Raw genomic sequence first — 17,852 nt, 5'->3', positions numbered from 1 at the left:
GATTGTAGCAGAAGTAATTTCCTCTTGAGGGATTATATCTCCCCAAGTCTTAATTTTTCTTGACAGCCGCATATCATGGCTTTTATTAGAGGATTTAGAATCAAAGCTGTTATCTTTAGACATCTTTCATGGAATGAGACATACTATATATTCCTACTTTTAATACTTGAGCAGCTAAACATTTCTGAAAGGATATTAGGATAATTAAGGTAAATAATCAACTAAAACAATAAAACAAAAGTGCTATGGCTTCACACCATTTTTGGTCTATGCTACCAAAAGCAGACATGTGAAGGATGTTTTGTTTACTTTGATTTTTGTTGTATTATTTGCAGACTAAATTGGTCACAGAAAGCCAGCAGGAAGATGAAGAGGACACCATCACAAGCACTACATGTCAGAGTCACGTAATAGGTACAAAACTATATTTTATATGGGTATTAATGATGCTTTTTTTTCCTGGTAAAACAATGTTTAATCGCAGTAGCTAACCTAGCTACTAAATTGTCCTTTTTAAAAAAGGACTTTCTTTGCATTGGTTTACCAGTCCAGAGGTACAGATACTGACACCAATTGTGGAGCAAGGTGCTATTCGATGAGTAAGGGTGTTGCAACCTGGCCCAGAGGTTACAATTGGAGTATTCCATGTACTATGGCCTGGTCTTGTAGTAGTTGTTCATGCAAAACTGCCATTGCTTTTTGTAAGAGTTCAACCAATGTATAATCTGTAACTATATACTCTGCCTTGAATAAGGCTGTATCACCTCAGGAGCAGAGCAAGGATCCAGTTCTGACTCAGTCACATCTACTCCTCTACTCCTTCCTTGCTCTGGTAGAGAAAATTACTTCACCTCTTTCTGTGGAGCAGCTCACTCCCATCTCAGCACCCAGCTATCTCCTCTAGCCAGTAGGTAGAAGTAGCAAATCCATGGCTCCCCACTCTGCTCTTCTTTGCTTCCTCCCTAGCCATTTGCTCACAGCAGGGATTATCAGATGAGTAGACCCTGCTCTTCTCATCACAGCCAGAGTAGCAGAGTCATACTCTGTGCAGCGGAGTAAAAGCTGTGACAATCTAGCACAGACTGAGTGCCAGATACAGCCCCTATTTAAGCAAGGGTAACTAAAAGGTTTAAATAAATAAGAAAAGAATTACCTCCACTATGTGTTCTTCAGTGGACTAGTACAATTCCTCCTGCTTGCTATTTGATTAGCATGTGCTACTTTTTAATTAGAAATACACAGTCAACATTTCTAAAACTATTTGTTCCCATAAGCTCTGATGCAATAAGTGACATCCCCTTTCACAAGGCCATATTTTGTCCAAGAGCCATTATGTCCGCTTTATGTGGGACAGGAGGATTCTGCAATGGCCATTTCAACTCCCTGTGCTGCCGGAGACCACAGCATAGGGTAGAATCTGACTTAGTCTTTCCAGGGTACTGTTCGGGATTATGCCAGGAAGAAGCACTTTTCAAGTTGGCCTGTCAAGCTGTCTTGCAGTGGCTCAGGAGCATGAGGACCAGCCTCAAGACAGACTGTGAAGAAGCAGGGCACAAACCCCAATTCGTCTGTGAGTTCTATAGTTAGATTTCACCAACCAAGGTTCATGTGCAGACTCCCCAAGCACTACAACAGCCTTAACATGGAGTCACAGACAGTCCCCTGGGGCACTCCAATCAATCTTGTCACCTAGGCAAGCCTGCCTTTGTGATAGATGGCCCCTTACACCGAAAATCACAACAATATTCAAGTTAATCCTAGTCCCAAAGGACCAATCACTTACTGCAGCTTAATTGCACTTGAGATCTCACACCAAAGACAACACTTGTATCCAATCCTGTAATAAACTATCTAAAGATTGATTAACTAGGAAAAGGAAATAAGAACATTATTTACAAGGTTAAAGCAGGTAAACATATATACACAAAAATGAGTTCCAGTCTTAACTTTCAAAACGTAATAGAAGCTTCTAGAATAAGCAAGCGCTCTATATCCTTTAGGGCTAACCCAGGCCAACCACTGGGGAGCTTTTGTTTATGCTTAGTAATCCTTGCCCCTCAGAGTCCAAGCAGCATACAAGATACAGTTTCTCCTTCTTAGGGCTTTTTATTCCTTCCCCGTTCTGCTTCAAGTTGCAAGTTCAGCTGCTGGGAGGAATTCAGTTGCACATCTCCTCTTCTTGGGGGCGGAGGGGGAAGCAATCAATAAAGTCTTTTGTCCTCTGATGTTCCACAACGATTTGTCTGGTGTTGGTGGACCTTCTTTTGTTGGGCATGAGATAACACCTCCTGTGGCAAACTCGTTTTTCACACTTGCCTAATACTTCTCTCCTGTTGGGTGATTTACAGTTACAGACCAAACACTTAAATATTACTTTATAGCATGAGACACTGTAAGTGAGATTAATGCATGCAGCAATTGACAAGCATTTCATGAACTCTGAACACTAAACACATTTGTATAACTCTAATACTTGTTGTAACAACACTAACACACAGGTGAGCCAGATTGGTTCCAGTTATGTATTAGTCAGTGTTCAGCTGACACCTAGGGGCCTTGGCATGAGCTGGCACCTGGTCCGCCAGTGTTACAACTCCCATTCCCCACAAGGTTTATAGCCTGAGGGGAGACAAAGTCATCAGATCATGCCATGCTGTAACACTAATTCTAAACTATGTCTGTCTTCTCTGCAGTTGTGCTGGGGTGGGCAGAAGGGGCTCTTTAAACTTTCACCTCTGTAATTCATGCCTGCAGGGCCAGCCATAATTTGGCCCTGATTGTAACAGTCACAGTTTGACCCTGTGACTAATACTTAAGAGACGCCAAGGCTCCCTTGGCTGGTGCAGGTGTAGATTACAACCATTAATGGCTGAGGACCCATTGGTTGTGGTTTCTTTAAAAATGTTTTGTTTTATCATCACTATGGTAAGTGGATTCTAATGATAATTCATGCTGCTAGGTTTTGGAGATTAAATATTGCGACTCTCTACTTGTTTGCAAGGCTATGAGCTTGGTGGTTACTAAACAAAATTCTAATGACTCTTGAGATCAAACTTTAATCAACTACATTTTGCCCATTGGCAGGAACAGATGAAGACAACCTGGAGTCTTAAGCACACCACAACCTGTCCCCTATGACTTCACCCGTCAGGCCCCAGCTCCCCCTGCTCGGTGGTTCTCATCTCCCCCTCCTCCATGGAGTGATAGCGTCAGGGAGGGAGGGGGGAGCTCCTTTCCCTTTCAGAGAAGCAGGTTCCACACAAGGCTGGCAGCAGGGGTCCCTCAGCGTCCTAGAAGAGGCAGGTGTGGCAGCAGGGGGCACCCCTGTGTTTACTTCAGCCACAGGTTGCCCTAGTTATATTCCCTTTTATCTCTTATATGTATTGGCTGGGCCTGCTGCTCAACTTCCTGCCATATGCACAATTCTCTGCTAAGGTGGTGTTGGTGGAGCTCCCAGAGAAGTGAGTTAACACCTTATTGAGATGCATGGGGATGTTCACACCTCTATGCTATTTTTTTCAGCCTACCTGCAGACTTCGGCAGATGTCCTTGCATCAGTTACATTAGGGTCACATTTTCAAGCTTTTTCTCACAACTATGTGGGCTAGAAATCTGTTTCTATTTGTTAACGAAAGGTGATCATGCATTCATCAGGTCACTCCAGGGCCTAGGTGTGGGCCTATAGTGCCTCTGCCTTGGCTAGTCCCCAGTCTTGGACATTCATCTGTGGGAATCCTATAAAGTAGGCTTTATCTCTTTCTGCGTGTTTTATTATATTACTATAAGGTGGGTGCACTACAGGTTGAAAGATTGTATTCAAAGTATAGTTATGAATGGTTCACTGTCAAACTGGGAGGGCATATCTACTGGGGTCTGTCTTGGGTCCAGTACTGTTCAATGCCTTGCATAATCAAGTAGAGGGTTGAAATTTCCAGATGACTCCAAGCTGGGAGGGGTTCCATGCACTGTGGAGAACAAAATTAGAATTCAAAATGAGCTTGAAAAATTACAGAATTGGTCTGAAATCAATACAATGAAATTCAATAAAGACAAGTGCAAACTACTACACTCTGGGAAGGAAAAATCAAATGCACAACTACAAAATGGGGAATAACTGGCTAGACAGTAGGACTGCTGAAAAGGCTCTAGGGGGTTATAGTGAATCACAAATTGATTATGCGTCAACAGTGTGATGCAGTTGTGAAAAAAGGCTATTGTCATTCTTGGTTGTATTAACAGGAGCATCATATGTAAGACGAAGGGAAAGTGTAGGACCCTTACTGAGTGGGGGAGGCAACCTAGCGACAGATGATGTGGAAAAAGCTGAAGTACTGAATGCTTTTTTTTGCCTCGGTCTTCACAGACAAGGTCAGCTTCCAGACTGCTGCACTGGGAAACACAGTTTGGGGAGGAGGTGAGCAGCCCTCAGTGATGAAAGAACAGATTAAGGAATATTTAGAAAAGCTGGACATGCACAAGTCCATGGGTCCAGATCTAATGCATCCAAGGGTGCTGAGGGAGTTGGCTGATGTGATTGCAGAGCCATTGGCCATTATCTTTGAAAATCCGTGGCGATCAGGGGAGGTCCCGGACGACTGGAAAAAGGCAAATATAGTGCCCATATTTAAAAAAGGGAAGAAAGAGAAACTGGGGAACTAAGACCGGTGAGCCTCACTTCAGTCCCTGGCAAAATCATGGAGAAGGTCCTCAAGGAATCCATTTTGAAGCACTTGGAGGAGAGGAAGTTCATCAGGAACAGTCAACATGGATTCACCAAGGGCAAGTCATTCCTGACCAACCTGATTGCCTTCTATGATGTGATAACTGGCACTGTGGATATGGGGAAAGCAGTGGATGTGATCTATCTTGACTTTAGCAAAGCTTTTGATATGATCTCCCACAGTATTCTTGCCAGCAAGTTACAAAAGTATGGATTGGATGAATGGACTATAAGGTGGATAGAAAGCTGGCTAGATAGTCGGGCTCAATGGATAGTGATCAACGGCTCAATGTGTAGTTGTCAGCCAGTATCAAATGGAGTGCCCCAGAGGTCGGTCCTGGGGCCAGTTTTGTCAACATTTTTATTAATGATCTGGGTGATGGGATTAATTGCACCCTCAGCAAGTTCGCAGATGACACTAAGCTGCGGGGAGAGGTAGATACGCTGGAAGGTAGGGATAGGGTCCAGAGTGACCGAGACAAATTGGAGGATTGGTCCAAAAGAAATCTAATGAGTCTTACACTTAGGAAGGAAGAATCCCATGCACCACTACAGGCTGGGGACCGACTGGCTATACAGCAGTTCTGCAGAAAAGGACCTGGGGATTACAGTGGACGAGATGCTGGTTATGAGTCAACAGTGTGCCCTCATTGCCAAGAAGGCCAACGGCATATTGGGCTGTATTAGTAGTAGCATTGCCAGCAGATTGAGGGAAGTGATTATTCCCCTCTATTCAGCACTGGTGAGGCCCCACCTGGAGTATTGCATCCAGTTTTGGTCCCCCCACTACAGAAGGGATGTGAACAAATTGGAGGGAGTCCAGCGGAGAGCAATGAAAATGATTAGGGGGCTGGGGTACATGACTTATGAGGAGAGGCTGAGGGAACTGGGGTTATTTAGTCTGCAGAAGAGAAGAGTAGATAGAAGCCTTCAACTACTTGAAGGGGGTTTCCAAAGAGGACAGAGCTCGGCTCTTCTCGGTGGCAGATGACAGAACAAGAAGCAATGGTCTCAAGTTGCAGTGGAGGAGGTTCGATATTAGGAAAAACTATTTCACTAGGAGGGTGGTGAAGCACTGGCATGGGTTACCTAGGGAGGTGGTGGAATCTCCATCCTTAAAGGTTTTTAAGGCCCAGCTTGACAAAGCCCTGGCTGGGATGAGTTAGTGGGTGTTGGTCCTGCTTTGAGCAGGGCATTGGACTAGATGACCTCCTGAGGTCTCTTCCAACCCTAATCTTCTATGATTCTAAGACCTGGAGGTAATTGTCCTGCTCTACTTGGCACTGGTGAGGCTTTAGCTGGAGTACTGTGTCCAGTTCTGGTGCCAAACTTTAGAAAGCATATGGACAAATTGAGAATCTCAGAGGGAAGCAACAAAAATGATAAAGGGTTTTAAAAGCCTTGCTTCTGAGGAAAGGTTAAAAAAACTAGTCATGTTTAGTCTTAAGAAAAGACTGACCTACAGTTCTCAAATGGTTCATGGGAGTGCCCACGCTCCAACCCTCCACCTGTAAGTCTGCTGACAACTGCTTACCTGTGACCCATGGAGCCTACAGTGTGAGGCTTTGCCCCCTAAAATCAAATTGGCAGAGTCCCAGAGCCTGCTGGCTATACATAAGCCACCAGCAGGAACAGGAAACTGTCCAAACAACGGGGATGCACCCTGCTCTGGACTGTGTGCCTTGTACTTCCTGTGCCTGCCCTCCCCCACCCCAGCTAGATTTCCTGGCATCCCAACCTGGCAAGTCTCCAAGCACCTGACTCAGAGTGTTGATCTCATTTGTCTCCTGCTTCTGACCTCTCAGTATCCCAACCCAGCCGACTCTTGACTCCTGTCTAACGACTGCAGACCCTGGCTCTGACTACTAAGTCTGGCTGCCCACAACCTGGCTGTGACAGCTTGTTTGGACCATAGTAATCCTGCAGGACTGAGCCTGATGTGAGAAGGATGGACCCAGCAACACTATTGTGGCCACCAGAAGCATCGAACTCACACAAATGAGCCCTCTACCTCCAGGTGGATAGTCAAGTCCTGCAGGCCCAAGTTGTGCAGCTGACCTTGGACAATCAATGGCTGCAGGAGCAAGTAAGGCAGCTCATAGCTGAGAACACCGTGCTGTGAAGATGGCCTGCAGTGTCTTGCCCTGAACATGGACCTGGAATACCCTTGCCTGAATGGTTCAACGGGAATCACCAGTGGTTCTGGGGTTTCATGAGCCAAAGCTGCCTTCTGTTTCTGATGTGTCCCCAAACCTATGTGTAGTGGGGTGGTTGCCCCACACCAGGAAGAGGAAGGGTTAAAGCAGGTCAGAGGGAGCCTGAGCAGAACCCTCTAATTAGAGGAGGGCTCACTAAGCGAGCCAATTGGGAGGTGGCTTGTTGCAGCGGCCAATCAGGGCCAGCAGGGGCCACATATAAAGGACTGCTCAGCAGAGCAGAGGGCAGTCTCTCCCTGGCCTGCTAGGGAGAAGGACTGGCTGCTTAGGAGCACCAGGGCTAGAGAAGTGCTGGACCGGGTAGCAGAGCAGAAGGAGCTTCTGGCTGACTGCTGCCAGATTGAGGCCCTGGAGGAAGGGCAGATAAGATGCTAGGGCTGCCCCCATTTGCCCTGAAGGAAGTGGCCAACACAGACTGCAGTTTGCCCCTGGAGCAAGGGACTAGACTGGTGACTGCAGTAGGCCACTGAGGCGAGTGACTGGACCCTTGACCTACATATTCTCAAGACCCATGATTTCCTTAATGCAGCTAGCCACCAGGACCTGCTTGAGGTCATCCACTCTGCCTCTGTCTATGGAATTCCACCCAACAAGCTGGCCATTATCAACTGAGAACCACATGACACCCAGGAGGGGATTGTGTTTATGAGGGACCCCCATCTATGTTTCCCCAAGGATCAGCAAGAGTGGCAGTTCTTCAACTGTGCCATAATTCCACCTTCGCAGGACACTTAGGGCAATACAAAATCCAATGATTAATGTCCCATTTCTTCTGTTGGCTCCAAATACGCCCCACAATAAAGACCTTTGTAGGTGTTTGCCCACACCAGCATCCCTCACCAGAAACCCTACAGTCTCCTCCAACGTCTGGACACCCCATCTCAGCCCTGGGAGGCTATTTCCTTGGATTACCAGAATCCAGTGGTTTCACAAGCATCCTGACAGTGGTATATCACATTTCTAAAATGGCTCACTTCATTCCCTGCACAGGTTTACCCTCAGCAGAGGAAACCACCCACCTCTGGATAAACAATATAGTCCATCTTCATGGCCTCCCAGATCATGTCATCTCCAGCTGGGGGGCCACAGTTTACTGCCTGCTTCTGGCATGAGGCCCTGTGTTATTAGGAGTCCACGTGCAGCTGTCCTTTGCCTACCATCCTCAGTCAAACAATACTTAAGATGCTTCATCAGCCATCACTAGGGTCACTGGTCTCCACTGCTACCCTATGCAGAGTTCTTGTGCAATAGTGAAGACGATGCATCCACAGGCCATAGCCCTTTCTTTATCAACCATGGGTACCACCCACAACTACCCACATCCTCACCCAACCCATCTGCCTCAGACCTAATACAATGTATCCATCACATCCAAGAGGACATGAAGGGACACCTTGAGAAGGCAAAGGAGGACTACAAAAGAAATGCAGAGAAGCATCAACAACAGGGTCCTTCCATAGATGAATAGGTTTTGCTTTCAATAGACAGACAGATCATGCCAGAAACTAAACTATCATCTCCTTGGCCAGTACTAGGTTTGGCAACTAATCAACCTGATCACTTTCGAGCTGCGGCTCCCTCAATCTCTTAGAGTCCACCCGGTATTCCATGTCTCACTTCTAAAACCATACATCAAGAACACATTTCCCCATACAGACCATGCAACGCTCCCACTGGGTCACAAGAGAAATCCATTGTTCATTAAGTCAAGTGGGAAAAATTATGATACCTGATTGACAGGAAAGTTTATAGTCAAGAGGAACACACTTGGGAGCCAGCTGAAAACATTCATGCTCCCGCCCTGTTTTGGGCCTTCCATAGGATGGGGTGGGCAAACTTTTTGGCTCGAGGGCCACATCTGGGTATGGAAACTGCAGGCCATGAATGCTCATGAAATTGGGGTTGGGGTGCAGGAGGGGGTGAGAGCTCCGGCTGGAGGTGCGGGCTCTGGGGTGGAGCTGGGGATGAGGGATTTGGGGTGTAGGAGGGTGCTCTAGGCTGGGACCGAGAGGTTCAGAGGGCAGGAGGGGGATTAGGGCTGGGGCAGGGGGTTGGAGCATGGGGGTTGAGGGATCTGGCTGGGGGTGTGGACTCTGGGGTGGGACCAGAAATGAGTTCAGGGTGTGGGAGGGGGCTCCAGGCTGAGGCAGGGGGTTGGGGTGTGTGGGGCGGGGGTGAGGGCTCTGGCTGGAGGCACAGGCTCTGGTGTGGGGCTGGAGCTGGGGGGGTTTGGGGTGAAGGAGGGTGCTCCGGGCTGGGATCAAGGGATTCTGAGGGTGGGAGGGGGATCAGGGCTGGGGCAGGGGGTGGGAGCGTGAGCGGGGCTCAGGGGTGCAGGCTCTGGGCAGCGCTTACCTCAAGCAGCTCCCAGAAGCAATGGCATGTCCCCCGTGGCTCATACACAGAGGCACGGCCAGGTGGCTCTGCGTGCTGCACCGTCCACAGGCACCGCCCCTGCAGCTCCCATTTGCCGCAGTTCCCAGCCAATGGGAGCTGCGGGGGCGGTGCTTGGGCAGGGGCAGTGCATGGAGCCCCCTGACTGCCCCTAAACATAGGAGCCAGAGGGGGAATATGCTGCTGCTTCGGGAGCTGTGCAGTGCCGCAGCACGCGCATGGGAAGCGGCCCCCAACCTCGCTCCCCAGCTGGAACGCAAGAGCGGTGCAAGCCCCAGATCTCGCTCCCCAGCAGGAGCTCGAGGGCCAGATTAAATTGGCTGGTGGGCCGGATGTGGCCCGCGGGCCGTAGTTTGCCCACCCCTGCCATAGGAGATACCCTGAGAAACCTGGACCAAACCTCAAAGGAAGTGGGGTATGTCATAACCCATAGGTCTCAAACTTGGGCCAATAAGGCTTATGGGAACAGTCATGCTCCAACCCTCCACCAGGCAGACTGTTGACAATTGCTTACCTGGGTCCAATGACACCCAGACCCAGTGTGAGGCTTCACCCATGAGGTCCAACTGGCAGAGTCCCAGAGCAGCAGATTGGCCCACTGGCCCTACTTAAGCCAGCAGCAAGAACAGGAAGGTGTTTGAACCACTGGCCTCTGTGCTGCTCTGGACTGTGTGTGCCTTGTGCTTCCTGCTGCTGCTCCCCTGGCTTGGTTTCCTGGCATCCCAACTCAGTGTGACTCCTGACATCTGACTTGTGGTGTTGATCTCCAGTTGTCTCCTGCCTCTGACCTCCTGGTATACTGACCCAGCTGACACTTGACCCCTGTCTCATGACTGTGGACCCTGGCTCAGACTACTAGGGTTGGCTGCTCACGAGAGGGCAATGACAAGGGAGACCTGTTAACAGTCTTCCAATATGCTAATGGACGTTATAAAGAGGATGGTGATCAATTGTTCACTGCGCCCATAGAAGGTAAGAACAAGAAGTAATGGGCTTAATCTGCAGCAGCAGAGATTTAAGTGTGATATAGGTAGAAAGTTTTTCCTGACAAGGGTAGTTAAGTTCTGGACGAGGCTTCCCAGGGAGTTTGTGGAATTCCTGTCATTGGAGGTTTATAAGAACAGATTGAACAAACACCTGTCAGGGATACCCTATGTTTACTTGGCACAGAGGGCTACACTTGATGACCTCTTAAGATCCCTTCTGGCCCTACATTTCTGTGAGTCTGAGAATTTGTTTTATTTTTTTCCATATAAAATAAAGGTTATGTTTGCAATGCAACTGGGAAGTGCTATTTCCAGTGCGGAGAGACGGATACACACTAGCTCTATTTGAGCAAGGCAGCTAAAACTAGCAGTGCGGCTGCAGCAGCTCAGGCTAACCACCCAAGTCTGTATTGTAGAGGCTGCCCCTGTGCCACTACGGCTCCACTGCTATTTTTAACAAGCGAGCTTGAGCAGATCTAGCTTGTATCCGTCTACCCATGCTGGAAATCAAACCTCCCAGTTGCAGCGTAGAGTCACCTTATATGTAAATAAGCTGTTGATGGTATATAGGCGGCTTGGGACTCAGTCTCAGGCACTCCTGAATGGGAAGCCTGGCTCTGCCTCAGTTTCATGGTATAGCCATGAGTAAGTCACTTAAATTATCTGGGTAACATCGTCACCCCTGCTCTGGCCCTTCAATGCTGGGTAAAAGCACCAGAGCAGCACAAAGGGGCTCTAAAAAACCCAGATCTGCCCCAGGGGAGGATTTTCCCAGTACAGGCACTGTGATGGTCAACGGTAAGGCAGCCTTCTGAGGACCTCTTCATAGGCTCTGGTATAGGGGGTATGCCAAGAGTGACAGAGGGCTTGTCTGTATGTGGTGCTGTGGAGATTCCAGGCAGCACTGCAGTGATTCCAAGCCAGTCCTGCGTTTCATAGAGCACCCCCAGGAATCGGTCGTAAACTAGGCTCCCGACACAGCTGAGGATCCAGGAATGCAAAGGTGGCTTAAAAGCCACTTTAGCCACCTCCTCCCCTTGGGCTGGCACAGAAACCACCCTCTGTCTGTTCCCTGTTGTTAAAATGTACAGACCTGTCTTTCAGGGTTTGTTGTGAGGATTCATCCATTAATGTCATAGAGATCTTAGAAGATGCAAGGCAGTGCACTCTATAGGTGTCATTGTTACATAAAAGATGGAGTACTAAGAAGGGCCCTAAGCAATGTTTTTGTTTTTTAGTGTTAGCAAGCTGGCCCCAATTCAGGAAAGAATGTAAACATGCTACTTTTCATTTACTTTGTAGCCCAACTGAAAGACATGCTCAACCATCCTTCCTGCATAGAGATGCTTACCTGAATCAAGGCTTTGCTGTGTTTTATGCTCCTCTTATGCTAGTCTGTTCCCATGTTGGTATTTTTGCTGCCAGATCTCAGCATGATTCTCTATGGATACCAAACTCCAGCAGGTCTGCGTTACATACATTCTGTTTCTGACTTTCTCAGCAGTCATTTCAAAACCATAATTTAAAGTTTATTATGGTGAGTTGTTGTGTAGCTACATTGTAAAATGAACCTGGCATACTGTCATTTTTCTTCTATGCTCTAACTGAAGGAACTAAAATCTTACAAAATGGAACTGAATGAGTTGAAGAAAAAAGACATTCTTTACTATAGTTGTAAATGTAAAATGCTTAAATTGGTATCCGTTCTGCACAATTAGCTAATATGCAAGATAGATAATATTTTACAGCCTTCAAACTTGGCAGTATGTAAGACAACTCTGATTCATCATTTTCTAATAATTAGATCCTCCTGAACCTGTCAAACAAATAACATGTAAAGTATCAGTTGCTAATCTTTTATTATTAGGCATTTGATCTAAATAGATTTAAAGATATTATAGACTCTTTGGGTTAGCCAAAAAAGAGGAGAATGTGGAATGTGTATTAATAATAATTAGAACATTTTCTCTTTATATTGCACCTGCATCCAAGGACCATTCAGTGCTTTACATACATTAATTAAGACTCTTAACCCTTCTTTTGGGCAGATAAGTATTATTATACCTATTTTATTGATAGGGTAATTTGTGAGATAGGCATATGATATAATAAAGCTATGGTCAGTCTGCTAGTGATTAACAGAGCACAGAATAGAATCCAGAACCCTTAGCGCTCAATCCCCTTCTCTAACTAGGAGTTCTTGCTTCTTCTCTTAATTTAACTAAAACACAGCACCTCACAAGCCTGCATAATGTAATTGTTTCTGTGTTTTATTTCCAGTATGCCATTGGTTGGGCTAAATCATTGTGGGACAAAGGCTGCTTTCAAATGAAACCATACAGTGACTTGAAATCAGTGAGAGCACTGTATGCAGAGTTTGGACCCAAGAAATGCTGGTAAAATGAATTAAAAATCAGCCCATTATTAATTGCACTATAATTAGTTTCAGCACTGTGGATGGAATGCTAAGCAAATTATTGATAGGGCAGGGATTGGGGATAGTGATCCAAAATGTTTCAGGAGTTAGACGTTTAACTGGTCTGTTGAAATACAAGATACTGCCTGGTGGGATGTATGGATTTGATATTTGTGTTCAGGGCTTAATTTCCCCAGGTCAGCAGGGGTTTGAAGTGCCACAGAAGTAATAGTTACAGCTCTTGGGGAGGCATTATCCTACTACAGCAGTGGCCCTTGTTGTTTATGTTGAGTATTTGATCTGAAGTGCAGAACCATGCAAAAATTAATAAGAAAAAGGTTTGGGGCAAAGGCTCAGGTCAGTTTCTCTAGCTAAATTAATCCAACGTTAATTGGCAGACTCTAGAGATGTTGATATGTCAATAATGCAGAGGGTGGGAAGCTAACAAATGGTTGAAAGGGGCTTAAGGAAGTCTCAAGCTAGACAGAGGGTTGGGCATCCAAACTGTTAAGTAGCATTAAAAATGCATTGTAGACTTAGGTTTTTTGTGACAGAATAAAAATATACTCTGGTCAAGGTTTCATTTATAGTTCTGCTGTACTATGGTGCTCAATTCCATTAAAGTTCTCGATAATCATCTCTACCTTATAGGAGGCACTTTCCTATACCATCATTTTTTGCTTTCCAAGAACAACCTTGCAGAAAGGTTCTGCGGTTTAATTTAAAGGTAATCTGATCAAAAAAAGGAAGGTCTGTTTTTCACATGGCTTTTTTTGTAGATTTCCTTATTTTAAAAGAATGTTTGGTTTAATTCAGTGGCATTTTTAATGCTCCTGAAATTATGGGTTATTGGTCTTTTGCAGCAAGGATTGTATTTTTAGGTGTACACCTTTAAGTTTTACACAAAAGAAACAAGACAAGTGATCAAAATTAAATTTCAGTAGGAAACAGGAATGCTCTAGATAGCAAGTTTAATGGATAAATGGATAGCAAGTTGGTAAGATGTAAAATGCTGTTGACGGTTAATAGGGTTGACTTATAAAGTGAAGTGTCAGCATTAAAAGTTTTTGTTGCGGTATCAAAAATCTATGCATAATATCCTTATCCAAAACTGCATCCAAATATTGTCTGATTCAGTACTTACAGTAATTTAATCCCAATAGCTTTATACACTATATAAAATGAGGGGCAGATGAGTTTTTCTACCTACAATATCCATCTATCTAGGGTATTTATAAGTCACCAATCACCTTGGTATTTAAGTGTTGTATCTCACAGACTTACTTTCTGCTCTAGGACAAAGCTTTGGCTTATTTCTTTGAGCAAATTTCTCTGGTCTCAAGATTTCTCCTGGTAAATGTGCATTCACATCACCTAAACAGAAGACCACTTTGGTAAAAACGGCAATCGCTATAAGCTTCACTGAGGTGCAAGGACAAAGTGGTGTGGGGAGACAGTGCTATAACTCCTGACCAGGGTCATCTTAAAATGCTTAGGTTATCAGACAACCTGTGGAACTCTTTGCCAGAGGATGTTGTGAAGGCCAAGACTATAACAGGGTTCAAAAAGGAACTAGATTAGTTCATGGAGGATAGATCCATCAGCGGCTATTAGCCAGGATGGGCAGGGATGGTGTCCCTAGCCTCTGTTTGCCAGAAGCTGGCAGGGTGACAGGAGATGGATCACTTGATGATTCTCTCTTCTGTTCATTCCCTCTGATGCACCTGGCATTGGCCACTGTCGGAAGACAGGATACTGGGCTAGATGGGCCTTTGGTCTGACCCAGTATAGCCATTATGTTTTTATGTAATAACCAGATGTGGGTGGTAGGAGGGATATATTTTCTCCCTCCCTATTCCTCCCATCATCTTCCTTGCCCCAAATTGTCTGTCAAACTCCACCTTCACTCTCATCAAAAGAACCCCAAACCTGCTCTTTACTCTTGATCAGACCATGGGTTTGAGCTTATGTTTTATGCAGCTCCATAGATCCTGTTTCTGCTGCTTCTTATCAATGTGCCTTTGTTCCAGATGCTAGGTTTCCTTCTGGAATCTAGGCCTTTAAAAACAGTCTTAGGCTATGTCTACACTACAAAATTAGGTCGGATTTATAGAAGCCGGTTTTATAGAAACCGGTTGTATGCAGCCGATTGTGTGTGTCCCCACCTAAAATGCTCTAAGTGCATGAAGTCGGCGGACCGCGTCCACAGTACCGAGGCTAGCGTCGACTTCCGGCGCATTGCACTATGGTACCTATCCCACAGTTCCCGGAGTCTCCGGCGCCCATTGGAATTATGGGTTGAGATCGCAATGCCCGGATGATGCAAAGCAGTGCCGCGAGGGGTTCTGGGTACATTGCGTCAGGCCCCTCCCCTGCCGTCACAGCAACGGCAGACAATAGATTCGCGCCTTTTTACCTGGGTTACCTGTGCAGACAACATACCACGCCAAGCATTGAGCCTGCTCAGCTCAGCTCACCGTCACCATATCTCTTCCGGGTGCCGGCAAACGTGGGACTGCATTGCTAAACAGCAGCAGCAGCTTACTGCCTTTTGGCGGTAGACGGTGCAGCATGACTGGTAGCCTTCATTGGCGATCTGGGTGCTGGCAGCTGTGGGGCTGGCAGCCGTAGGGCTGCATTGCACCAGCCCCTTGCCTTTTGGTAGAAGATGGTTTATTACGACTGGTAACCGTCGTCGTCGTACTGCAGCGGCTGTCAATCATGGGCACCCGGGCAGACAATGATGGTTATCAGTCGTAGTATGCTATTTTCTGCCAAGTGCCCAGTATTGTCTGCTAAGCACCCAGAAGAGGCCGATGGCGATCTGGGTGCTGGCAGACATGGGGCTGGCAGACGTGGGGCTAGATTGCTACACAGCAGCAACCCCTTGCCTTTTGGGCAGTAGATAGCATATTACGATTGGTATCCGTCGTTGTCGTATTGCAGTGGGTATCAGATGGTGCAATAGACCTGAAGGCTTACTGCCAAGCGCCCAGTATTTGCTGCCAAGCACCCAGAAAATGCCGAGGGCTATCAGTCATGCTGCACCGTCGTCTTAAGATGTAAAAAATAGATTTATTCTGTATTCATTTGCTTCCCCCCTCCCTCCTGCTAAACCCAGGCTTTTGAGTTCAATCTTTGGGGGGGGGGCATTCTGTGTGACAGTTGTTTGTGTTTCTCCCTGATGCAAAGCCACCTTTCTTGATTTTAATTCCCTGTACCTGTACGCCATGTCGTCACTCACCCCTCCCTCTCTCCCTCCCTCCCTCCCTTCTTCCCCTGGTCCGTCAGATACTACTTTCGCGCCTTTTTTCAGACCAGACGCCATAGCCAGCACTGGGATCATGGAGCCTGCTCAGATCACCGCGGCAATTATGAGCACTATGAACACCACGCGCATTGTCCTGGAAAACATGCAGAGCCTCCTGGACATGCCAAAGCCAAACCAGGACCAGCTGAGGAGGAGGCGATTGCAGCGCGGCGACGATAGTGATGAGGAAATTGACATGGACCTCTCACAAGGCACAAGCCCCAGCAATGTGGAAATCCTGGTGTTACTGGGGCAGGTTCATGCCGTGGACCGCCGATTCTGGGCCCGGGAAACAAGCACAGAGTGGTGGGACCGCATCGTGTTGCAGGTCTGGGACGATGCCCAGTGGCTGCGAAACTTTCGCATGCGTAAGGGCACTTTCATGGAACTTTGTGACTTGCTTTCCCCTGCCCTGAAGCGCCAGAATACCAGGATGAGAGCAGCCCTCACAGTGGAGAAGCGAGTGGCGATAGCCCTGTGGAAGCTTGCAACGCCAGACAGCTACCGGTCAGTCGGGAATCAATTTGGAGTGGGCAAATCTACTGTGGGGGCTGCTGTGATCCAAGTTGCCAGGGCAATGAGAGACCTGGTGATATCAAGGGTAGTGACTCTGGGAAACGTGCAGACCATAGTGGATGGCTTTGCTGCAATGGGATTCCCAAACTGTGGTGGGGCGATAGACGGAACCCATATCCCTATCTTGGCACCGGCGCACCAAGCCACCGACTACATAAACCGCAAGGGGTACTTTTCAATGCTGCTGCAAGCCCTGGTGGATCACAAGGGACGTTTCACCAACATCAACGTGGGCTGGCCGGGAAGAGTACATGATGCTCGCGTCTTCAGGCAGTCTCTTCTGTTTCGAAAGCTGGAGGAAGGGACTTTCTTCCCGGACCAGAAAATAACCATTGGGGATGTTGAAATGCCTATCGTGATCCTTGGGGACCCAGCCTACCCCTTAATGCCATGGCTCATGAAGCCATACACAGGCAGCCTGGACAGCAGTCAGGACCTGTTCAACTACAGGCTGAGCAAGTGCCGAATGGTGGTGGAATGTGCATTTGGCCGTTTAAAAGCGCGCTGGCGCAGCTTACTGACTCGCTCAGACCTTAGCGAAAAGAATCTCCCCATTGTTATTGCTGCTTGCTGTGCGCTCCACAATATATGTGAAAGTAAGGGGGAGACATTTATGGCGGGGTGGGAGGTTGAGGCAAATCGCCTGGCCGCTGATTACGCGCAGCCAGACACCAGGGCGGTTAGAGGAGCACAGCAGGGCGCGGTGCGCATCAGAGAAGCTTTGAAAACCAGTTTTGTGACTGGCCAGGCTACGGAGTGAAACTTCTGTTTGTTGCTCCTTGATGAACCCTCTGCCCCTCCCCCACCACCCTGTTAACTCTACTTCCCTGCAAACCAACCACCCCACCCTCCCCTACTACCCTCCCCCCTTCGAGCACCACTTGCAGAGGCAATAAAGTCATTGTTGCTTCACATTCATGCATTCTTTATTAATTCAGCACACAACTAGGGGGATAATTGGAAAGGTAGCCCGGGATGGGTGGGGGAGGAGGGAAGGAAAAGGACACACTCCAATTTAAAACTTTAAAACTTATTGCTATGGAAATCATCTAGGGTGGAGTGAGTGGGTGGCCGAAGGCCCCCCCACCGTGTTCTTGGGCGTCTGGGTGAGGAGGCAATGGGACTTGGGGAGGAGGTCTGTTGGTTACAGAGGGGCTGTAGCGGTGGTCTCTGCTCCTGCTGCCTTTCCTGCAGCTCAACCATACGCAGGAGCATATCACTTTGATGCTCCAGC

At 47.3% G+C, this 17,852-nt stretch overlaps 1 protein-coding gene across 1 annotated transcript in view; it reads left to right on the top strand.

The window, feature by feature from the left end:
- The window catches only part of NCKAP5 (NCK associated protein 5), a 408,903-nt gene that overhangs the window by 327,166 nt on the left and 63,885 nt on the right, over positions 1-17,852 (top strand). The window contains exon 11 of the mRNA XM_026647423.1: positions 336-414. Within this exon, the coding sequence (XP_026503208.1) occupies positions 336-414 (79 nt within the window). The remainder of the gene's footprint in view (positions 1-335; positions 415-17,852) is intronic.

The sequence above is a fragment of the Terrapene carolina genome, unplaced genomic scaffold (assembly GCF_002925995.2).
Source record: "Terrapene carolina triunguis isolate 2854851 unplaced genomic scaffold, T_m_triunguis-2.0 Scaffold62, whole genome shotgun sequence".
NCBI classification, from domain to species: Eukaryota; Metazoa; Chordata; order Testudines; family Emydidae; genus Terrapene; species Terrapene triunguis.
Note: the sequence above shows the minus strand (reverse complement) of the source record. Positions and strands in the feature narration are given on the sequence as shown.